This window comes from Malurus melanocephalus, unplaced genomic scaffold (assembly GCF_030028575.1).
Source record: "Malurus melanocephalus ecotype Western Australia unplaced genomic scaffold, MMel_1.1 scaffold_320, whole genome shotgun sequence".
NCBI classification, from domain to species: Eukaryota; Metazoa; Chordata; class Aves; order Passeriformes; family Maluridae; genus Malurus; species Malurus melanocephalus.
This window is the reverse complement of record NW_026623552.1, coordinates 156,120-181,148: the sequence shown is the minus strand read 5'-3', so window position 1 is coordinate 181,148 and position 25,029 is coordinate 156,120. Positions and strand designations below refer to the sequence as shown.

General features: G+C 45.1%; 1 protein-coding gene across 1 annotated transcript in view; it reads left to right on the top strand.

The window, feature by feature from the left end:
• CCDC85C (coiled-coil domain containing 85C) overlaps nucleotides 1-24,976 on the top strand; it is a 108,178-nt gene extending 83,202 nt beyond the window's left edge. Inside the window, exons 4-6 of the mRNA XM_057377650.1 lie at nucleotides 13,321-13,416; nucleotides 19,536-19,634; nucleotides 21,229-24,976. Of these exons, the coding sequence (XP_057233633.1) occupies nucleotides 13,321-13,416; nucleotides 19,536-19,634; nucleotides 21,229-21,318 (285 nt within the window). The 3' untranslated portion in view covers nucleotides 21,319-24,976. The remainder of the gene's footprint in view (nucleotides 1-13,320; nucleotides 13,417-19,535; nucleotides 19,635-21,228) is intronic.
• The last annotated feature ends 53 nt before the right edge of the window (nucleotides 24,977-25,029 follow it).

The following is a 25,029-nucleotide window of genomic DNA, read 5'->3' as shown; positions in this document are numbered from 1 at the left end:
GGACCAGTCATGTGTGGGCTGCTTGATCAGGAAAGTAATGTGGTAGATTTAGTGCATCTCTTACAGTTGTAAAGAAGGACACAATAATAATTTMATAGAGTTGCATAAATAAAACTCAAGTATGGAAAGTATGGAAGCAGATCCCCTTCCCATCCCTGCTAAATAGCAGGATGCTTGGAGATATTTCAAACAAACAAAAAAAAGGTATAAAACTGTCCAGGTGAATGCTCACTTTTCTAACTTTGTGCCCCATGTATAAAGACAGGAGACCTTACAGGGAGTGCAGAAACACTTGAACCTGGAGATGTTTGGCTGTGCCAGTCGTACAGTTTTGGAGATTTACTTTGCTTCCCTTGTGCTTAGGCTTTTGATCCCCAGCTTTGTTCCAGGTGGGCACTGCTCTGTCAGCCTGTGCTGTTTGCCACAAGGAGTGCTGCTGCTCATGATTTCACGTTTATCTTGTCAGTCAGGCTGGGATATATCCAGCAGCTCTCTGCAGAGGAGCTGTGCTGGGATGGGAGCTGGCAGGAGAGTTTTCTTCTTGAGCACGGCCCCCGCAGCTCACCGGGGCTGTGTGAGGGCTGGCGGCAGATGGTCCTGCCTGCTGGAGCCCTTCCTGGCTACTTGTCCCTATTTTCTCTCCTTCCTCAAGGAAGAGATGGCACCTGGTGTTTCTGGAGAGGCCTGGGTGCTGTGTGACATTCACTTTCATCTGTCACCCTAGCTGTGTTCTGCCTTCTTTGCAGGAAATTGACAGGGAAAAAACAAAAGCAGCTTTGGATCCAAATCCATTGTCTGAGATACGTAGCCATTTATTGACTTATTCCCACTGAGATCCCTTTGGTTTGTGSCTTGGCATGATACACTGTTTTTGTGGTGAAGGATAATCATTACAAATCCATGCCAAATTCTTTGAATGTCTTGGGCACCTCCCAAAAGCGGACATTTAGATGTACCTGATTTTCTCTGTCACTCTTTTTTTATAGACAGCAGGAATGAGCTGGTGAGAAATCATTCCTCTTTGTGCCTGCATGAGCTTCATGTGTGTGAGTGATGGACAATTGGTGTCAGCTCCAAAGCTGTCACATCCATTCAGGGCGTCCTCTTCAGCACTGCCTGTGCTGCAGTTCGGGGCAGTTCCTCAGCACATCCCTAGGTTTAGAATTATTAATTATTAAATAAATTAAAAATTAATTTTAAATTTAATTAGTAAATTATATATTTACAAGCAGGCATCACTCCAGGGCCCTGAAGTACCCCGGTTAATGGCACAGAGAGGTGTTTCCAATGGGCCCTGCATCAGAGGCACCAGTGCATGCTCAAGGTGCAGRATCAAAAGACTCTCAGAGTTGTGTCTGTGCATTGTGGGGAATTGTAGATTTGTTCTGCAGTCTGCAGTGGTTATCAGATATCCAACAGCAGCAGTGCTGGGGGTTAGTTTGGCCTTTGCAAGGGAAGGTGTGATATGTATCAGCTTGAACTGAAAGCAGAGTGCWCGATCTCCCCAGCTCTGGGAACTGCAGCCCAGAATCATCTCATGGTGCACCAGGGGCTCCCTGTGTCCTTTGGGAGGTGAGGGTGGTTTCCTCTGGCTCAGGCTCACGAGAGGAGGCAGCAACAAGCTCCTGATGGGACCTGCCATTTGATGGGAAGAGACTAGGCTGGATGGGCTGGCTGCATTGTTCCATTGCCAGCAGCTCCAGACTGGCTCAGTCTCGTGTGAGATGATGTCCCAGCCATGAGAACTGTGAGCTATGCCCTGCTGAGGGCTCTGTGGCCTGCCTGGCACCTGGGTGCCATGGTTTGACTGCAGGCAGCCACTGAACCCCACACAGCTGCTTGTTCTCTCTCCCCACATCCAGGGGAACATCCAAGTCCCCTGCACATAGCTGGGGATGAACATGGGGACTGAGGCATGGCCCAGAACTTCATCCACATGGGCAAAAACAGCATTAAACATGAACCAGCTTGTTACTAGCAGTCTAGTTACTACCCTGGCTGGCTTAGACTTAAAATCTGCTAGCAATATTCATGTGATTTATAGTGGGAATCCTGCCTTTGGTGGGAGTAACTGTAGAGGTTTGTGATGAAAATCCTAAGGCTGGTGTGGGTGGAAAAGCATGTGTGAAACCACCAGCAGGAAYTGTAGAGGAAGGGATGCTTTGGCCTGTGCTGATGGCCAAAGACGTGACTGGCATCAAACAAACGGGAAAACACCATGGGATGTGTGGTTTGTGTCAGGACTGGGAGGGCTGTGCTGTGATAAGGCCACAGCACAGATGGCTCATCAGCAGAGGACWTGTTCCCTGATAACAGGAGCAATGTCACACCATGGTTTTTCTTCCTGTGGTTCCAAGAGGAAGGATTAGATAAGGTGACCAAAATGATGGAAAGGAGGCAACAGGCAGCAGCTTTCCTAGGGTTTATGGAGGGTGAGTAAGATGCTGAGATAATGATCAGCCTGTAATAACCACTGAGGCCTAAAGCATGTGAAAAATGTGTCCAGAACCCAGGTCTTTGCTGACAATGAGGAGGGATGTCAGAGCTGTCATTAGGATTTCCTAGTGGGTGTCCCTTGTCCTCTGTGTCACACACAGTGACCCTGACCACCTTTTGTGGGTATGAGCAACATGTTGAGTTAAAATAACCATCACCTTCACCTTCCTGAAGTTTTTGTGCCGAGTTTGGAGTGTTCCCTTGCTGAGTAGCAGGAGCTCCTGGCAGTTCTTCTGGGTGCAGGAGGATGTGTCTGCAGTTGCTGTAGGTGGTGACTGGAGAAAGGGACCTGTGCTCATCCAGAGTCTGGAACTGGGAATCCCTGGGGAATGTACCTGCAGAGCCCCTCTGTGAGAGCTGAGACAAGCTCTCTTTTTGGGAACACGATGCTGATTATGCCAATACCCAGCTTTTTTATATGCCCCTGAGGACCACAATATGTAACTCCACATAAAAGTGAGATTTCTATTAGAGTGTTTAAAACTGCTTCTCTCAGGAGTCTGGTGTAGACTACAGACCAGTCTGGGAACACACAATTTCTTTTTCCCCTTTAAATCTATTCCCAAAACAACAAGGTCCATAGGAAAATGTGAAGATGCAGAAGTGTGGTTATGTAGTGGAGAGCACTCAACAGAGGGCTGCTGAGTCCCTGGCTTCCTGGCACTGTCTCTGATTGTGTTTTTCTCCAGTGTCCACTCCTTGCAGGATGCAAAGCYTGGGAGACACCTCTGGCTGCCTGGCTGCAGCACCAGCCCCTTCCCTCGATTCCCTCCGTGCTGTCACAACCAGACACGTTCATACCTCTGCCTCGTAGAGATGCTCGGGGGAAGTGTATTTCGTTTTGCCAGATGGCACACTTGCTATGACAAAAACAAGCCCAAATGTTTGTGGTCTGTAGGTGGAAAGAGAAGCCATTAGATGGAGTGGGAAGGGATGATGAGTCCTTGGCTGAAGGCTGGCTGTCTGCTGAGCCTGTGAGAGCAGTAGTGAGGTGATGTGAGGGCACATAGTAGCTAAACCCCAACCCCCGTGACAGTCCTGTCTCTCCCTTTTGGGCAGGAAAGATGGTGTCAGTGCAAGGGTTGAGGCAGAAGAAAAGCAACAGAGTAACTCAGTATCTCTCCTTCAGCTCCCTGCACAGGAGGACCAAGCTGGCCCCTGAACCAAGTTGGTGTGGGAAAGGAGATGTAGCTGTGGTCCAGTCCCAATTTTGGGTCTCAGTGGGGAGCCCAGAGCAAGTCTTCTAGTACCTCCCCAGCCTGTTTTAGGGAGTAAATTTACTATAGGGAGTAAATCTATTCCTCATAGGTAGAAGAATTGGATCAGCTTCTTAACGYCAACCTTTTGAAATCAAACTTGAAATGGCAAAAGATCACCATGCTGTTCTGATTGTGGTGTCTTTAAGATGCATCCAGAACAGGAGGGGAACCCTCTGGGCATTGATGCACTGGGGACCTTAGCAAGGTGCCGAGGTGTCTGGGCACTGCACAGCAACCCCTCCAATGCCAGCCAGGAGCCCCCAGCCCCTCACGGAGCTGCATCAAGTCCCTGAGCAGGGGGATCCCTGGTTGCCCAGTGCCAGTGCCCAGATGCATCTTCAGCTTCTCATGATGGTCTCTCAAAATGCCTTCAGCCCCTTGTGTTGCTCCAGAGGCCCATCCTGAGCAGTGCCCTGACAGTCCCCTGCCTTCTCCTCTCCCTGCACCCCATCCCCTGTAGCTGTCAGGTGAGCTGAACACTGTTGGTTTGTGTCAGAGAATGACTCTAGGCTGATTTCTCACCTTCCCACATCAGTGATGGCCATAGTGCCTTTTCAGGCAGGAGGAAACAATGACTGAGAGAAGCGTGGCAGAAAGCAGCTCCTTCCCACTGGCTTCACAGATACCACCAGGATGCTATTGAACAGACAAAAAGAGAAATTCAAGGCAGCTGGTTTGCTGCTGCAGCAGCAGTAGCTGTGGAAGAGAAAGTAAAATGAAAGGTTTGTTGGGATTTATGGCCCAGAGAGTGCTGTGGTGAAGCTTCAGGGGGCATTATAAGCAGCTGAGAACAAACCGATCCATTTTTGAAGGCAGTGCCCTTCATCAGCCTCTATTGCAGAGGCTCTGAGCTGTGGGTGGCTTTTTTCCCCACAGTGGCCAACCAGCACAAAGTTTGGCAGTGACAAAATTTGGGGATCTGATGTGGAAAAGAGGCACTGACAGGCTGTGCCCATAATCCACTCTTACGGGTAACCATGGGAGGCAAGAAAGATTCATCTGCTTTGAGGATCTGCTGTAGGTTCTCATGCTCGTTTTTCATGCACCTTTGTGTGGGGCTGGCAATGGATTAGGGGAGAAGCAGGGGTACAACAGCCATTGATTAGGGCAGCCAGGCTGAAATGGAGACTKGAGGGGCAATGCAGATGTGCACAGGTGTCCTCTAAATACACAGAGGCTTTCTCCTGCATCATCCCTAAACCAGATTTGCTTCAAAATCATCGAAGTCTTAAAAATGCCCACCGTTTGCTTCTGAGAACAAGTGTGCCTGATGTTCCTTYACCAAAAGTAGCAGCACCTCTCAGAATGCTCACGCTGACAGTGCCCCTGTGAGTCGCTCGGAGTTAGTGCACTTGTCCGTGGCACAGCTTGCTCCGTCCGGACAGACTCGTTCTGTTTGCTTGTGTCGGGTGGTTACAGGCTGAAACTGCTCGGAATAGGTCACGTTGGTAAGGGTTTCACAGTCCAAGGAGGCGGATCGAGCTGTCGGTGGTGTTTTTTAGCAGTGTGACCCATCGCAGCTCCCCAGCGCTGTCACCGACCCGTGCAGTGACCGCTCTCCTCTGCCCCGCTGCCGCCGCAGGAGGCTGAACTCACCGGCTCTGCGCTCCAAGGAGTGTCCCGAGCCTGGGGCCCCATCAAGACACCCTTCCTGTTTGTAATGGCATCCATTGCAAACAATGTCCTGACTTTGTTTTTGTGTTTGGGGCAGTCCCTGAAATGTTCCCTTTCCTGTGGTGTCCCAGCACAGCCCGTACACCCAGTGCTGTGTCATACCTGCCAGGGAGAGGAGCTGTTCTTTTGTTCTCTGCTGAGAAAGCAGTGAAACAGTTAAATTGTTTCTTTATTAATCAAAAAGAGCCGTTAGTCCTTTTGATTACTTAGGTAGACATCCATGCGTGCTGGGGTCACCATGAAGATGCAGGAGGAGCTGGCTGAGACACGCAGACGGGCTCTGTCTGGCTCCTGCGTGGACCCAGCAGTTAATTCATGGATTTGAATGTTTACATGACCAGCTGCTCTCTATGATTAAAGGCAGCAAATTAAGTAATGCCAAAGGAGATTATCATCTGCAGTAAAGTCCCTTGATTTGATAAGGAAGATGCTAATACAGAGTACGGATGGCTCTGCACTCACTCCCTGTCGGTGGCCAGGACCTGTGCAGTCCCRGAGAGCCGTGTCTGTCTGAGGAATCTTCAGCAGGTTCCTTCTCCTGGTGGCAGGGTGTCAGGTGCTCCAGCTGCCAGGCAGCCCCCTGTGTCTTTGGGAACACAGGACTGTGAAGATAGTTTAAGTGCCTAAGAAAGGAGCTGGTGATGTGGTTTGGGCTGGATGCTGGCAGGCTTTGTGCCCACAAGGCGTGGAATAACAATAGCCCAGCGCCATCACTGCTCTGGATCATCTGCCAGGTAGACAGGACACATCCCTGGCCCTGGTGAAGGTGTCCCATGCTCAGATATCAGGTGTGTGCCATCATCTGCAGCAGCGGGGCAAAAAGTCTGTGCTTTTCATGGTATGGTTTGCTCCTGGTCGCTTCTTTGTGCCTGCAGGAAATCTTGTAGCCAGCAAGGAGCCCTGGGGCTGCTGCCAGAGTGCTACCAGGTAGCCTTGTCCCTGTGGGGCCATGAGAGGAGCTGGCCTCCCTCAGGAGCACTACATGTGTGACAATGGCAGAGCTGCCGCGGGCATGGGAAGATGCAGCAGGAAGGGAAGGGACTTTGAAGGAAGGGAGGGCGAAATGTCAGCCTAGAGTCGTGTCACGCTTCAGTGCTGYGTGGCACCGGCGCTTTGTTTCAGCCATTAACCCCTCTGCAGCTGCAGGGCAGTGGAGCACGGGAAATGTGGCCTGGGGTGCAAAACAATGAGGGGCCCCAGGAAATTTCTCAGGCTGGTGGTAATAGGAGATTTGTGTGTGTGTGTGTGTGTGTGTGTGTGTGTGTGTGTGTGTGAGTGATCATCCAGGAGTGTGATCACTCATCTTCGTGTGAAAGGAGATTTCTCATTCTGAATGAACCATCAGTCCATGTGAACCCACTGCTTGTCCTTGGTTCTCCCTGTGCCACTTTTCTGATGGGGACCCCGTCCTTCAGGGTGCATTCCCTGCGTTCCCTTCTCCCTTGCCAGAGTGGCCTTGTGTTCTCAGCACTTGTTTTTGCTGCTGGTTTTCCCCTCCTGCCCCCAGCACTGCCTGGCTAGAGCTGCTCCAGGTGCTTCCTTAAGCTTGTAGCCACGAGTGCCATTCACAAGCTCAAAATATGCTGGGCCCCCTGTTCTGTCAGCACTCCAGGACTGGGGTGCCAAGCATTGCACTTTTCCATGGTACCACCCGGCTCTGCCACCCACTTTCCATGAACTTTGGGCAGGTAACTGCCTCMTGCTTGTCTCTTAACAGTTCCTAATTTGCAGAGTGATGCTGACACCTTTATTTATTTAAAACACCTGGATGGTGACAGGTGCTAAGGAATGGTCCAAGGATAATCCAGACCTGGGTAAGCAGGCTGCAAACAAAACCRGTGTGAGATAAATAGACATGCCTGGGAATTTTATTGTGGGCTGTCTGACAGTGCCTGATGTAATGTAATTTTCTGTGTTCTGTCTCGGCAATAAAAACTTCACGGTGTCTGATATGACTCCATTTAGCTTTAATCTTGTCTGAGGTATGCCATTACAAAAGTGTGGCTTATTTAATCGGGTTTGAATTCTAAATGTCTGCTTGTTTTTTGAAATGGTAGACAAAAATTAATAGAAGGCAAGGGGAAGATGTGAGGTTCAGAAGCATTAATATTTGTTCATATGTTCTCCTTTGGTCTGAAGCATCCTCAGTGCCTGGGCTGTGCCTGTTAACTGAAGTAAAAGCAGCATGATGTTCTCCTCTGGGTTTTGAAACTTAGACTTTTGCAGTCTTTCTGCAGATCAGGAATAGCTCTCTTGGATGTGAGGCAGGAAAGGGTGTCATTAAAAGACAGAATATAATTGAGCAAAAAGAGATTGAAAACTGATGGAAGGACCAAGGCCTGATGTCTTTTCAGGTCCCTGGAGGAATCATGGAGAAATTGTTTATCGCAGTTTCTTTGTTCTTTTTTTTTTTTAAATTTCTGATCCAAACCTTCTAAAAGAGCAGATACCTGTCATCCTCAGTTAGGCTCTTTTCTTCTTAGGTTCCAAAGCATTACCACTGCTATTAAGAGATGTTCATATTTTAAGCTTTACCTCTGTGGAGGTGTGTCATTATCGGGATTTTGCAGTGTGCCCTATTACAGGGAGTCTTMTTAATTTTGGTCCTGAAACACACAGGAATGGAGTATTGATGGCAGTGCTTGTCAGCATCTGTGCTGGACCACATCCCATGCAGCCAGATAGAGCCAGCAAGGACTCATTAGGCAACTTGGTCTTAGACACTGGTAATGACATTGTGGCGTGATTCAGAGCACCAGATGTTTTCCAGCAGCTGCAAGTTGAGCCCTCTGCTCTTCATTTTTTTTTTTTAGAGACAGATTGAAAAGGATCATTGGCAGTATTGGTCTGGGGATTTTGTTTTTCACATTAGCGCTATTGCTTTGCTGATGGCTTTTGGGYTCCTGGCTGGGGCAGTTAATGGGGCCACTTTGATTTGCTTTGTTTTCTGCTTTGGATTGGAGAGTGTCAGTGTGTCAAGCATCATTCTAGCAATAGAGAACTAGGGAACTCATGCTCTGTGTGTGTCATATTGGTTCAAGGATGCTCTGGCACGAGAGAGTGCAGAGTTTCTCTGTCTTTTCTTACTCRATTATACAGCTGGACTGTGACTCCCCACACAGACTTAGAGASAAGCCCTGCAGGCTCCAGTGAGAGGTTTCTGGGAGGGTCTCAGATAGTGGTGGAYTGGATTCTCTGGTGGATTTGTGGTTTGGGCATGACGTGGGCAGRCAACTGATGCCATGTGGCAGCAGTAAGCTGTGAGAAGGGCATTGGTCCCATCACTGATAGCAGCAGATATTCAGCACTGTTCTGCTTGCAGCGGAAGAGCAGGCAAAGGCTGAAAGAGGAATGTGCTCAGTGGTGCTTCAGTACTGCTGTGAGCACAGAGGCAGCAGAGGAGTAGCTCTTGTGTTTTTCCCAGTGGAAAACAGCCTGGATGCTGGGGTATTTGGCACTGTGCTCCCTTGAGGGATGCAAAGACCCTCACCAGGACCCCCTCAGGACATTGCAGTCCCAAAACCGTCCTGACAGCAGAAATAGGGTGGTTCTTTACAGGGCTGAACACRTCAGAGATCCATGCCACAGCAATCTCTAATGTTCTGAGCAGCCACAGTGGTTTGGAGAGGAGCAAAACCACCAACTTGTTGAGGAAGCATTGGGTGGGGTCACACAGCTCTACAGCCTCGGGCTCCCTGGGACTTTTACTTCTTAAGGATGTACCTTGGAGAAATGTCTTTGGGTCTCAGAGGTGCAGTGGTAGATAACCCCTGTGCACAGGGAAGAAAGGGGCTTCCTCCAAGCACCTGGGAACTCAGAGACATAACCTAGACCCCCTCCCCTTAATTAGATTGGTAACCTCACTGCTGGGAGCTCTTCCTTTTGGTGGGGTGACTGTGGCTGTGGATGTAGCTGAAACTGGTATGCTATTTCTCAACAATTCTCAACATCTTTATTATGCATTTTAATGTAATTTTTGCTGACTTCTGAGCTGTCTTTTAGCACCATTCTTTTATATAATTATGTGATGCCCCAGCCACGAATCTGAGGATGAAGAGTGAACCACCTGTGAGCTACCAAGCACTATGAAAACCCAGCAAGTGCAAAAGCCATATGCCCATTCAATACAAAGACTGCATGCTTGACAAAACCAGACAGCGAGAGGAAACTGAGAGTGATGCATGCCTCTAAACACACCATATTGCTTTTTGCCTATATGGACAATTTCTGCTTCTTAGGATGTAACCAGATTAACCTTGCTATTATTGTCTGCCAGGGTGCTGAGTCAGTTGTGTTCCTATGTCTGTGAAAGTGTCAGCTATAGGGAACAGGAAGGGCACRAGTTTCTGCAGTGGTGGAGGTCCTCAGATTAGCTGAGTGAGAGTGCTGGGGTGCAGCTGTGGGAATTCTTGCCTACTGTTTCCAAATGCATCTGTTCTAGGCATGAGGAATCTCCTCCATCTGTGCAATTTTACTTACAACTTTAACTCTGACTTCTTGAGAATTCCCTCTCCCTCCAGCCCTCTTTCCAATCTCCTATCTCCAGTCTGGTTCCCTCTYGCCTGCATTTCACCTCAGTGGATTTCCTGCTGGGTAAAATACACATCCTCCTCTTCCTTCCCATTCTCTCCCTTCTCTCACTGCTGGCAGTTTTCCAATATAGCAGCCTTGACCCTATCTCCAATTCCTTCCATTTCCTCCCCTTCAGCTAACACTATTGGTGAACTCTGCCCATTTTCCTCTCCTCCATCCTCTGAAGGCTGGCCATGCATCCTGCTGGATATGTTGTCACTTCTTTCCTTGCTGAATGCAGTCCCCTCCATTCTGGCCTTCTTTATGTGTGCCTCTGTGCAGGAAGCTGATAGGAGTTTGGCTGAAGTTTTGGTTTGGTTTTTTTTTTTTTTTTTGTGAAGGACACTGAAATCAGTGGAAATGAAGCACCAACCCCTTTATAAAATGCCAACTCTTTGTATGTCTGGAACAAGCCTTTTCTAAGGGTGCAGCTGCACAAGAAGCCCTGAGTGCAGTGATGAATATTAGGCCACCCTTGGCCATGTGTGTATTTTTACTGKTTGCATCCCATAGCTGCAAAGAGCAGGGATGTTGATGAGATCCTTGCTTGCTCCCCCAGTTTCCTCACATATGTGTTTGACTTTGGTAGCACCAGCCTGGCCTGGGGGGGAGGTCTCTGTGGCCTGGAGCAGAGGGTCAGTGGTGTGGCCATATGGTGCACTCGCCATTGCTGGTGATGGCACTCAGCAACATCTCTTAATGTTGGTTGGGGCTTTTGGCCCCAAGCTAAGGATCAAGGATCATGACTATTTTAGAAATGAAGTAATCTGTYACTTAAGCTCAGACTGCAAGTTTTGGGTCTACCTCTTTTGCTGTATTTCTCATTCTTTAACATTATTTTTCCCTTCTTCAGTCAAATTCTCTACCTGTGTTCAGGYAGGCCAGTCAGTTGATTGCCCTTGTCTGAGAAGGAAGGTGACCCTTTGAATGTTTTTTGTCTGATATGATACATCCAGTGTATCACTGTGTTTGTAAGAATGCTTTTATCTTGTCAGTATGGTGATTGGTTAAGTATGATCAAGCTCTTTAGAAAACATTTCTCTCTAATCATTTTTGTTTCATTTGTATTCTGTAATAATTTTGAGAGTGATTGCGATCATGGAAGTGCTTTGTAGCTCATTAGTGACTTCAGTTCTGTGAGGAGAAGCTGCCGCTGTCTTTCATACGGGAGACCTCGTGATCTACTCTAGYTTGGCCAGAAAATTGTATTTAAAATGTTGTTAGCAGCAGTATCCAGCAGAATTCCTTTTACTTTGTCATATTACTCTCAACTCCAAAGAAATATTGGATGTTAGACCTTTGCTTGGCATTTCCTGTGTTAGTTCTGAAGAGGGCCATGGGAGAAGATCCATGTCAAGTATGGCCACAAACTCCTGAATTATCTTCTTCCAGTTGTCATAATCCTAGTCATTTACAGAAAGAAATCAGCTTTCATGATGAAGCCAGAGTAATTATGTGTGCATTGTTGTCTCTGACCTCTGTGGGAAGCTGATTCTGGAAGGACTCTGTTGCATTTACCAGCCCTGTGAGATATTTGTAACTTTTTGCAGTCCTAAGTCACAGCTGCAGGCTGGCTGGATCCAGTCCCTAGTGTTCCCTCCCCAGCCTCTGTCTTTTCTGTGTGATGTTATGGACGGGGTGGATGAGGATGTGTCCCCAGGTGGCCACAGCTTCAACAAGCTGTAACCCTCTGCCACCCGGTCCAGAACCATGTGACTGTGACCATGAGCCTGTGACAGCCTCTGCTTTTTCAATCTGTTAAATAACCTTGGAGAATCATTGCTGGATTAGTAAGTCTAATTTTCCTTTTTCTGAGATGCCCTTCTCTCTCCAAAGGAAATTGTGGGTCACTAGTAATTTAGTTCATGAAGATTGCTATTATGACTGTATGGCTGTTGCTCATGATATGGGTTAAGCATAGACCAGTGGCCAGGGCTTGAAAGGCTACATGCCTTTTGTCTGTAGCTTAATGGATAGCCCATCTTTTCCTTTAATATATGCACACAAATACTTTTCTTAGTAAAAAGGCCCCTACAACTTAAGGTATTTGGAAGAATGAGAGCTGARGAAGTGCCCCTCCACTGGTTCTCCTTTACTGTAAAAGTGGTATGGCACTAGAACAGRTTGCCCAGAGAAGCTGTGGATGCTCCATCTCTGGAAGTGTTCAAGGCCAGGTTGGATGRGGCTTTAAGCATCCTGATCTAGTGGAAAGTTCCCTGCCCATGGCAGCAGGTTGGAACTAGAGAATYTTTAGGGTCCCTTCCAACCCAAACCRTTCTATGTTTCTATTCTTCTATCATTCTCTGGCACAACTAGCTTGCTGGCCTTGGCATGGAAGGCAAAGTGATGAGACAAAGCATAAAACATGCTGTGTTTTAAAATGGAGAGAAGACGCGGATGGAGTCCCTCGTGTGCTGTGTGTGAAAGCATTCCTGTGATGGTGCTACATGCCTCTCTGCCATCCTAATTTGCTKTCAGGGGCCCCCAAGTATAATAATTCTTTGTGTTTCCTAAAGGATGTGAAGACTAAATACAAGTCTGGTCAATGATTTCATTGTTGATTTCTCCCGGAGTTACAAAGCAATGTAAAAATATTAGGGACAGGCAGGGTGCATCTCACTGAATAAAGATATTGTGTTTCATAAATCAAGCTGGATGCCTGTAAGAAAAGGAAAGCCCTRTGAAAAGTGCTTACAAGGCTGGTTGGACACTAGAAATCTTTTGTAAAATGTCATTTCGGCATCTTTCCCAATGGAATCCTTCGTGCAGGAGGACTGGCCAGCATTTTGGAAACAAACCCAGCCAACATTAGGTTTGGACATCTGCTTGTTTTAAGGTTGCTTTCACAATTTTCTCTGTAGCTGAAGATCGGTACTTGATGTCTATGTGAAAACGCTGCCAGAGAAGCAATGAAATTATGCCAACTGTTTCCTTCATGAATGCAGCTTCTTAGAAATTACTGTTCTRTGCTGGAAAATCAGCTCATTTGCATTGCTCCCATGTCTAGAAGGATGAGTACTGTTTGATCTTGTCCTTGTACTAAATTGTTGTAAATGAACAAAAAATGTTTCTTGAATCAATTTAGCTTTAAACCAGGGTGATCTCTWGCCTGAACACATCTAGACTGAGTGATGGTACACTTAAATGGCGTTAAATCAAGTGACTTGTGAGGAAGGGGTGGTGGTGTCTTTTGTCTTTGCAGGTGGCTAAGGACATTGAATTTGAGACAAGCTAGTGGTCAGATTTTCTGGATCTTTTCTTCCTCCTTGCTTAAATTGYCCAAAGGGGAATTAACACATATCTTCTCTTATTTCCACAGGGACCAGCTCGCATGACATCTGATCTTGCATCTTCTCCTTCAGCAGGGTATGTCCCTGTGGGTCAGAAGCCAGAGGCTGTGGTACATGCTATGAAGGTAAGGCTGCATGGGCCACTGAAGTGTCCTGTGGTGCCCCTGAGTGGCAGAACTGGACATTGGCTCTTCTTGAGGGAACAACTGAACACAGAAAGTTWATACTCAGGCAGGATATTGGTAACCAGCACCTGTATCATGATGAATAAGAATTGCTTCAAATAATTGCAGAGCTAAGCTAAGATTATGCACAGCTATTTTTGGGGGGGTGGGAAACCTCCAGTAAAAGGTGCTGAGCTGGAGGAGTTGGTTACCTTTTGTGTTCATCAGTCCTGCATGAACTGGGTCTCTGGGGTGACAGTKGTGGACAAAATGCTGTTTTTAAAAGGGACACAAAACCTGCAGTTCCTACATATATTTTGTTATTGAAAATCAGCCTTTAAAATGCAGCAGCCTTTAAAAGAAAAATATTTTTTTAATGAGACTGTACAGCAAACAGTGTCATCCTACACTTGTAGGATGTGCATCATCAGTAGGGATTAAAGTCAGGACCATTGGCAATGGGACCATGGGAGACTGGTAGCCGTGTTAAGGAGAAAACTTGCACCATGATTTCACAGCAGCTCTCAACGACCACCCATTAGTATAAAAAGTGTAATTCCCCAGTGTTTCATGTTTAACTAGTTAGGCAAGATGCTGCTGGGTATCTAAGAGACACAGAAGCACAAATCCTTTACAAGGTGCCATAGGTATGGCTGGAAAGTCTCTCTACTAAATTAGTCTTTGGTGGAACTATAATGATTTGTAGATTTGGATTTGCTGAAGCTGAAAATTTTGTACAGGGTTAAAAAGCTTTCATCAACTCAAAAGGAGTATTCCTGGATGGCTGCTCTGGAGCTCAGATCCCTATGGGCATAGCTGGAAAAAAGGTCCAGCAGTGGCATCACTAGATTGGATGATCTTAGGCCTGGAGACAGATACTTACAAAGCTCTTTGCTTTGTACCTTTTYCACATCTGAGAGATAAATAAATGGCACAGATGTTGTTCATGGTTTTGTTTTGCAAATTCCCTAAATTCCCTAACTTTCAGTATTTCTAGCTTGGTATTTCATGTGYGTCCAGGGTCTCTTGGCTCCAGGACAGACGTTGTGGTGGTGGTGGTAAAACAAATGTCAGAAATATTAGTGTGGCTGGCAAGGATGTTGGTTCCACTGGGCAATTGCAAGATCTCAGGAGGATATTGAGTGCCACTATTTCTCAAATAGTTATGAAAGGCAAGACAAATTTGGTTTGATTTGGATCTAATTTGAATTTAGATTATAAATGATCCTTCAAATTGAAAATCTTGATTTTTCGTCTTATTTGAAGCTTTATACATCCAGATTGTATAACTGCTACTGTATCTTAAGAGAAAGATGCCCAGCATGGTCCAGGATTAAGAAATACCTTTAGTACAGTTTTTGCTTGTTCCCAAAGGAGCTGACCACACAAGTGGCAGTTCACTTGCTGACATATATTTGTTCTGTGTTTTCCAACAAGTTTCTTCTTTGCTTGTTTTCCTATCAGAAATTCCATCCTGTACTATGCTGCATTGAGCTTGTGGGTGACATTTCTCCTGTGTGTGTGTATATATATATATATATATATATATACGCACACACATATGGATCTGCTAAACTGTTGCTTTGCAGAATTCTGCAAACTCATGTGAACCTTTGTTTTTCTGTCACTTTCTACTGATTTGGCTTTGATTGCATTTAATTATCCAAGTCCTGATGCAGTCCAGACTACTGCTGTTGGCTTTTTCTCCCCAAACTCTGGGATTCATAACTTTCTGCTCCTGCTCTTTATTGCATTTGGCAAGGTGGTGCTSAAGGATAGTATTAAGCAGAGCTGGTAGCATTTTTAAATTACAAGATCAAATACTTGTGAATTGATTACGAYATTCTGGGGAGTAATTAGTTTCCTATTTGCTTTAGGAATTACAGGACTGAATTTCTTACTAAGGGCAAGAAACATAAATGGTTTTAAGATGTGGTTTGATAAGTTTATGAAAAGGATTGAAAATTAATGAGGAAGATTCTTGGAAACTGGAAATTAAGTTTGGAAGGTCTGGCGCAATGATTCATTTAAAGGAATTGAAAGGAAATTGGATGACCGGTTGTTTGCACATATTAGTAACTCCTCTGCTTCAGATTTTTGTGGATTCCTAGGAAGGACTAGCGGAAATTCAGAAGAGATTCTYCTCTGCTATTTCATAGTTTGGCTGCTGAGGTACATTTGTCTGTCTCCAAAACTCTGGAAACTGCCATGGCTTGAATCAGGAAGCAGGTGACATAGCAGTCACATCTCATGGGCGTAAATGATCTCACGTGATGTGTCCTGCTCACTCGAGGTTAAAAATATTCTCACATTTGAAATTATGAGGAAATTCTCCTGTAGGTCAGAGTGGCACAGATGGATGCGGTGGTGTTCATTTTTCCATCCTGTGGCCCATTTCCAAGGATCATCTGGAAACTGAAAGACTGAGGAAGCTGTTCATGGTCTCAATCTCTCCTCCTCCCTCATAGCAGGGTGAAATGGTTGCTGTTGGTCTCCAGCTGCAGATGTTTTCTTGGCCATGGCATGCTGTAGCATACGGAYTGGGCCTTATTTGCATCCTGAAGAACTTGGTGGCTTTTCCTGTGCCAGCCCCTGTGTGTGGGAAGATGAATGCAGCTATACCTCAGACCCTCACCTCCTGTGACACCATGACTCTTGAGAAAGAGTRGCCTACAAATGAGACTTTGTGCTTTGGCTGTACCACAACAGATATTGGAAAAAGCCCTTCTTGGCTGAGAAAGGAAGTCCTTAYGGCTCTAGCAGGCCAGCTCCTTACTGCAAAGAAAGGCAGAGGRACATGGAAAGGCTGTGAAGATGGCCAAGGGRATGGAGCATCTCTCMTATGAAGAAGGGCTGAGRGAGCTGGRGTCAYTGGGAGAAGAGAAGGCTCCAGAGACACCTTTCAGGACCTTCCAGTCCTGTAAATGGGGTTTATAAAAAAGAGGGAGAGGGATTTTTATGTCCCATAGTGACAGGACAAGAGGCAGTGGTTTTAAACTGAAAGAGTTTTAGATTAAATATTGGGAAGGAATTCWTTACTGTGAGAGTGATGAAGCCCTGGAACAGGTTGCCCAGAGAAGCTGTGGATGCTCCATCCCTGGAAATGCTCAAGGCCAGGCTGGATGGGGCYCTGCACAACCTGCTCTAATGAATGGCATCCATGCCAAACTGTTCTCTTATTCTATGATTCTATGAAGTTGGCTCCGTTTGTCTTGTGGAATGCTTGCATGCAAGTCTGTCACCAGTGATGTGGCTGCAAGGAGGCGGCTCTGTGCCCAAGCAAAAGTCACTGAGGGACTGTGCACTCCACATGGATCTGCAGGGCTCYTGGACTGCCTCTGTCTGCACCCACATGTGTAACATTCCCTAGGCTTTTTCCTTGGGTTTTTCTGCCAGCTGTATTCTATCCATATGGCTGAAGTGCTGCCTGCAATTTAACCTAACTTCTTCCTTGAGCACATTTAGGATTTCCTTTATTTTTCCTTCTGAAATAGTTCTGTTTGTTTGCACCCACTAAATTAGGAGCAAGATGACAGGTTGGCACTCCTAACAGCTGTTTTTGCTAACAAGAATAAAAGGTACATATGCTACAGCTCAGCATCTCACTGAACATCAAAGCACTTTTCTTAGGAACTGRGCAAACCTGCTAAAGACATGGGGATAAGGAATCAAATGTAAGAGAACAAAATTTAGCCTATAACCCAGCTGCCCTCACAGCAGCAGCCTGGACCTCTTCCATACACACAGAGCTATCAAGCAGGTGATCATCACTCCCACTAATTGTGGGTAAGACAGGAATTGGCCTTCCAGAACTAGGGAAAAATCCTAGCAGGGCATATGGACTGTTTCGCTGCTGAAGCAGGATGCTGTGTTTCCCAGTGTTGTGTCCAGTTARCTTATGAAGCAACAAAATTAATGAGGTTTGCACAATTTGGAAAGCATCCCTCAATCCCAGAGTGCATTGTGTTGCATAAATGAATACCTCAACTTTCAGCTCCCCTTCCAAAGCTTTATTAATGTCATTCAGACTCTTTGGTGGTGTTTTTTTTATTGAATGCTTGTTTGTTTTTAAARTATGTTTATATCTCAGCCATATGGGGCCAATACAGCACGTCAGAAAGGAGGTGGATGTGGTGGATTGGGTGACTTTGAGGTGACACTGCCTTGCTCACAGACATCAGTGCAATCTCAAAAAACACTTGAGGTGTTCCTCAGTTTATGTWTCAGTAGGGAGAAAGCCAGATAAGCCAGCATACTCATTGAGAGCAAGGTGAAAGTTGTTTTCAGGAAGTGGCATCCCTATGCAGAGGAGCAGCATTTCCCAGCCCAGCCCCATGCTCCTGCATGTGGAGTAGCCCCAAGCCTGAGTGCAGCAGGCTGCTCTCACAGCTGGCATTTTACCCAGGGAGATCACAAAGTGCTGCTGTGTCCACAAAGGACCGAGTGCTGTCAGTGCAGCTTGATGAAAAGCAAAAAGGAGGGGATGGCATGAGCCACTTTGAGCCTGGGGTACATTTGTCTGTTTTCTTTAGGCTCCTGGTCTGGGATGTGGCAGAAATCACAGAAGGACATACCCCAGTCCTTAGACCCACACTGACACACAGTCCTTGAACTTTCGCTGATCCATGGACTCTTGATGTGAAGGCATGTCCGTATTCCCCGGTGGTGTAACTGGAGGAACATTAACCTGGTCCTTCTAAACAGCTGAGGAGGCATCTGGCAGGATCTGAGAATAGCTGGGGCTAGGTCAGCACTAAGAAAAGGCCCTCCTGTCTTTCTTCACGAGGTTATTTCACTCTTCAGAGTGTTTTTTCTTCCAACATGCCTTTCCTGGATAGGCTGTTGCATTTTATCATCATGAATCCCATTTTCCCATACCCAACATGCTAACATATTTTTACAAAGTTCCTACCCGGACATGGGTTGGGCTTGGGAAGCAGGATGGTTTCCAGAGCAAATGAGATTCAGAAATTAAATACAAACATATCTTCCATCTGATCATCATTCAGCTCCAGCTTTGCTTGGTTCACATTATTAAAAGACATTTCCACTGAAAGAAATATGGTGTGCTGCCTTTTCACACCTCCTGGACTAAGGAATGTGGGTTTAGTTTAAGCACAAGTTGTAGAAAAACAGTTTATTTTAGTCCACTGAGACACTTGTGCCTGCAAGACGGATGRCTGTTGAAAGCAGAGGCTGGAGCTGATGTGATCTTTAACTAATCTACCCCATGCTTGTCCTTGACACTTGCCCTGTGGACACAGGCGGTGTTTAGCTGCCAGCCAGGCAGCCCTGGCGCTGCAGCCAGGATGTGATCCTGCAGGCTGCTGCCTTTGCAGCCAGCAGGAAGCACATGGGCTCCAGACAAGCAAGTTCAATGTGCAAGTCCAGCTGGATCAATAATTAATTCCCTCCTCTTCGGCAGAAAATAGATGCTCTCTTTGTCAGCACGTACATGCTTTTTGCATCCCTCTTGTCCTTCCTCTCTTCTTAGAATGGATGTGGATAATTCCTGTTTGTGCAGAGACTGGTCCCAAGTAGCTATGGGCTTTAGTAGAATGACCTATTTTTGTTTGTAACACAATTTGAGTACRGCAAGATTGCTGTGCTGAAGCAGACCAGGGATAATCTACCCTGGTATCCCATTTCGTGGAGCAGCCAGTGCTCTGTATACCTCAGCAAAGCACTGCATGTGGCTCTGTAGCTCCCATGGATATGTGGGAATATTCATGCACACAACTACCCCTGTTGTACACTCTCGTATGTGCATGGATGTGTCATGGTAAGACCCYGTGCTGTTTGGTGGCATTGGGTGGATGCAGGAGCTCTGACCCTGCACACTGAGCTGGTCCTGGCTCACCAGTGGAGAAGCCCTGGGTRAGGTGTGTAAGTCAGCAGAGTCAGYRGTAGAACCTGGAGGCTCCTGTGCAGTGATGTGCCCACCTTCTGCAATAATGCCTGTCTGGAGGAACTGTCAGAATGCATGCTGAAGCAACAGAGGGGTGTCCTTTGGGTCAGTGTTTCCAGCTGGAAATAATTATTTGAGAATCATAATGGCTTTGTAATATTGTTTTTTGTAGGTCCTTGAGGTTCATGAAAATTTGGACAGGCAAATGCAAGACAGCTATGAAGAAGACCTAAGTGAAAAGGARAAGGCAATCGTTCGTGAAATGTGCAATGTAAGAGCTCCTCCCAGCAACTCTCGGGGTTCCTTTTGTGGTCTTTTGTTAGMAGATGGAGGAGCAGGGATCTGCTGTGTATAAGGTGCACAGGCACAAGGGAAGGGTGGAGGCTCTGCTGACYACTGTTCTGGGTAATTTGAGTGCCTCGTTCAGTGCACAGAGCAGCCTTTGCCCAGTGGATAGTTCCCACTTTGCTGTGTTTGCTGTGCAGTAGCTAATCTAACTGGTCAGAGATGTGCAAGGAGCTCTCTTTGGAGATTTCTTTTAGCAATTGGCTCTACCTGTGCCCTTAAAGGCTTTGTTTGGTCTAAGCAATAATTGGTTGCCATCTTTAAAGCTGTTCAGCTTGAATGGGTTTGAGTCTAATCCACATGGTAAAGTCAGATGGAGAATCTTCTTGTCTGAAGTCATTGAGCAGCATTGTGATATGTGAGTGCTGTTAACGCTGCTGCTGTTTTGGGCAACCACACTGTTAACTGAGCTGGCCACATCCTGGATGGTGAGAGCTTGTACCCAACCTCTGCTCTGTGGTRTCTGCTGTCACGGCATTGCCTCCAGCCTCACAGCACCTCGGCCACGCTCTGGCTTTGCACAAGGAGTTTGGGATTTCTGCTGAACACAGCCTGAGCTGCCTGTCACCTCCAGCTGGGGATGTGCTGTTCAGTTGCCCAAAGCAGGGAGGAGGATGTTATGAGCCTTCTTTTTTTGAAGTGCACGTAGGATGTCAGCCCAGGTGGCATCATTTAGTGCCYTCCAGCAGCTGAGAGGGGCCTAATGCTCTGTTTAAATTCTGAAGCCCACCTCAGYCCTAAAAAGAGGGTGTAAAGAACGCAAGTGCAGCTTGCAGAGCTAAATCACTGTGAGCATCCTTGGCAAGGGCTGAGACACTTCACTTCAGTTGCTGGATCCCTATAAGGCAAAGCCAAGACCAGAGTAAAAGAAGACCTTCTTTTCAGGATATTTTGTCTGCTTAATTTCCCAGTCCCTTGTAGCTATGCTGGGGGAAAAGTAAAATAYTGTAACTTCATCCTCCCAAACTGACTCATCTCTATTTGTCTRTCATCAGCTGTTTTCTCTTTAAATATTCATTTCCTGTAGATTCAAGGCAGATATAAAGTTTTTTTTGCAGTTTATTTTTTATTTAAATAGTGGCCCTAGAGTGATAAAATGTATGTTTTTAGGAAGCCATGTATATATAATTTTAATCATTATCTTYTTCATTATCTGTTCTGTTCATGGTAGCATTTTTTCTGTAAGCATGGCAGGGTTGACCTACCATTGAACTTAAGTTCTGAATCTAGTGTATTTGTTTTATGCTATTACCTCAGGCAAAAACGGTTCTAATTTCAAGAGGGACTAATTAGAAAAATGCATCAATGTTTTTTTTTCCCTTGGAAACTGGTGCACAGATGCCATCCAGTGTCCCTGCTGAGAACTGCAGCTCATCTCTAGGAAAGGGCTGGTTTGGCTGGTTTTGGCGTTCAGACTGTAATTWAAAAAAATATTGCAATTCCTCAGAGGCTTTGTTGTTTGGAATTTCTTTTTCTAATTCCTGTCTGTCTCTCCCCTAACTGTTTATTTTTTCTTACAGGTTGTCTGGCGAAAGCTGGGCGATGCTGCGAGCTCCAAACCCTCCATCAGGCAACATCTGTCAGGAAACCAGTTTAAGGGTCCCTTGTAGGAACACCGTCCTACTGATTGGAAGTGATGGATTCTGTGAAGACTGAAGAGGCAGAGCTCAGTGTTTCTGGCTGCCTGTTTTTTGGGAGTTGGGGTTGAGTTTTTTCAGGGTTTCCTTTTTTCTTTTTTTTTTTTTCCCAGCTTTTTTTTTGTAACAATAGTGTAAATATGGCAGCTAAAGGCCTGATTTCCAGGCTGTGGTGCTCTGGAACTACTGTTCACTGGGTAACCATCCAATAATGCCAGACTTGCATCATTTGTATTGTAGTTCAAACCTGCTTTGTTGTAATGGTCTGTTTGTAGAATTAACTAACTCAAGAGAATTTCTAAGAGGAACAGAAGAACCCTTAACCTGCGGAGAAGTCACCATTTGTATTGCTCCTGTCCACCCTCTTGTCAGTGTTTCATAGCTGGGTTAGTGGCTTCAGGCAGCCAGGAAAATGCGATTCAAATTCACTGGCTTACTGCCTGCCAAGTTCACGAGCTAACACTTTTTTTGGAGGTCCTTATTTTGAAGAATGACATGCAACTGTTTTCACGAGGCCCTGTGTAAAATAYTGAGTGGCAGCTAAAAACACTTGTACTGCCTGACATTGTATGGTGGTACCCATCACACAAGCGTACATAAAGGCTTGAGACTCTGTATCAGGTGTAAATGAACTATTTTTCATGATCAAATRACGTAAGATTTCTGCAGTTGTTATGTGAATGAAGTCACTTAGCCACACACCAGTATTYCCTAAAAATATGGCAACACTTTTCCTGTAAAGCTTTCACTATAAAATAACTCAGCAGAAAGTGCTATCCTGACAGTGCTTATGGCTTTCGCAGGATCTTCAAGAGCAGCTCATCTTTCACAAAGGAAGATTTTGGGTGGGTTTTTTAATGTTCTTGCTGGATCCCTCACCTATACTGGTACCTGTGTAAGGCAACCAATCAACTTTGTAGAGCTGAATAAAAATTCCATAAACACGGGCTATCGGGTGAGACTACTTCCTGCCATTCAAGCTTTATTTTTCTTAATGAACCAAAACAAGTGGGTTTTTCCTTCTTCAAATGGTTGTATATAAAACAATGGGACTTATATTTTGCTATTGTGAGTAGCTGCCTGTCTAGTTGTAAGAATTTGACTCCCCCTTTTCCAAGTTGTCACAGCAGCTGCCCCTGTATTTCATTAGATGTTCTTACCCAATAGTCCAGGGAAGTGGGGCTTCATTATTAGAACTCATTGGTGTAAAATAATTTTAAAGACAGGCATGTGAAAAGATCAAAGCCTCCTCTTCAAAAGTTGCATCGATTTTACTGATTAGTTGGGGGATGCAATGACCTCAAACACCATTAYTTTCGTTTTGTTCTCTGCAAGAATCAGTCACAGCTACAAACAGCTGAATTAGCTGGAAGGTTCTTCCTCTAAATTAATTTGTTCCACCAGTTGAGTTCTTGACTTGTGGTTTGTGTTAACATGGAGTACCTATACAATACCAAGGAGCCCATGTTGCAACTTATGAATGGTAATTGGTCTCGTGGTGTACAAAAAACTATAACTGCCTGGCTGAAGAATTTGCAGTATCAGAGCTGAAACCTGTAACCAGCAAAAAACCAGAGAAGGAATACAACCAAAACACACAGTAACCAGTAAGAGTAAGGACCACTTCAATATTCATTGCAGAAATAGAAATGTAACAGTTGAGTACGTTATTTAAAAATAACCAACCACGAACCACCCCCAAAACACAAGTGCATACTCTCACTCACACCCCCACCAGTAGATTATTTCTTACTACTGCTCAGTCAGTGAACACTGAGTTAGCTAGCTCTCAGTCTAATAGTATTTACATCGCAAGGAGTCTAGAAAAATCTGTTCWAGAGTCTGACTGTCTCCTTTAAGATACAGCATCTTTAGAGGATTCTGGATTTCCTCTTTGCTTTTTATTTTGACCTCCAGTTTCTAGTCACCATTGGTGATTACTTGTCTTCCTCCTTCACAATTTATACCTTGAGATTTCTGTACCAGAAAAGGTGATGTAAAGAAGAGGCATCATTATTAAGTAACATCTAATGCCAAACAGAGGGTTACCTTTATCTATCTGCTTGAAAGCCCATTTTAACTTTGGTGGCATCTGATTGCTGAATTAAGCAGAGTCCAAATATTGTTGAAACAAGGTTGATTTATGTCAGTGAATTTTAACTATAGCAACACAAATGTTGCCAGCACTTGGAGAGAATTCATTCTTGCTCTTTAAGAGGTATATGAGGTGTATTAGCAGGTCCTCTCAACAAGACAAGCTATACTAATCAGATTGAGTCTCACCACTATGTAATTCCCATTCAAATATTCCCTGCTATCAAATCTCTCTCAAAATGTATTCAAAGACTTCAAGCAAAGCTTGTTTTGTTCCATCTGCAGATCTCACCTRCAAATGAAACAGTGCTGCAATTGAGGTCAATTAGCCCTGCAAATCCTGAAGAGCCAATTTACAGGGTAGGCAGCAGTTCAGCTGAACAACCTTCATATTCATAGGGTACTGCCCTTTTTGAGATTTTATTTGTCAGCATCATCTTCARTGTAAGATGTGTGCATCACTGATTTTGCAGAAGAACATGACTGTTCTGTACTTTGGGTGTTACTGTTTAGGGGTTTTTAGGCTCGCTACTCTTCATACTTAGCTCCATTTGAGCTATAAAATGTCTTCCTGGGGTAAAATGATGCTCAATGACTTTACAGGATGACTTGGGTGCTGAAATTTTCAGCTGTCTAAAAAGATGTTTTATATGCACATTTAAATTCACTTACCTATGCGCTCAGTATTCAGTGAAAACTACCTGAGGAGCTTTGTACATTAAGTTGAAGGGGAGCATCCCTTGAAATAGTGGCCATTGAATTCATATAGTTGGGCCAATAGCCCAAGATAATTTCCTCAAGATTGAAGCCCTGGGTTCTGCAGTCCTCTGGCAAAGAAAGCATCCACTGTTTACAAATGGACTTTGCTTGTGTAAGGAAAGTAAAACCACATCCTTGACTTTTGTTGGAGTGACTGGAGTAAGCAGCATTTCCCTAACAGTTCCTGAAATGYTGAAGTATAACCAGCTTCAGTTGGCTCTTCGCACCTTGATAAGACTGCTGAGCACAACCTTGTTTGAGAATGGCACATTTTTATCCAAATATTAGATATTAAATGAAATCAGTGTTAAAGTGACCTTTTATCTTTCTAGAAACTGGGGGGGAAGAGTACTACTGATCTTTTTCAAAGTGCATGACTGTAAAGTGATAAAATTGTATATTTTTCATAATGTGGGGAAAGTCTATTTGTGCTGCTTTAGAAATCAGTTTAAAGTTTGATTTCTGTTAAACCTGTGATCTTACAGCCCTGCTATATTTTCTGTATATGATTTACAAAGAACTGGAAAAGTTAGCACCTGCTGTTGTGTATATAGCAAAATTCTTTAGACCTTAGCACGCGTTTTTACCTATTATTGAACCACTCTGGCTTTTTTGGGGAAGGAAAGTAATAGTACAGTTTTTTTGATAATGTGTGTAAAACATTCATTTGAAATATTTTAGTAAAAATGAAGTAAGAAATTGATTGTGATAGTGTATACTTCTAGCTGAATAAAATAAAAAACATTCTTTTTAAATAAACTGATGAATAAAATTTGGGAGACCACTGCTGAAATATGTTGGAGAAAATATCATAGTTGTGAATTCTGAACT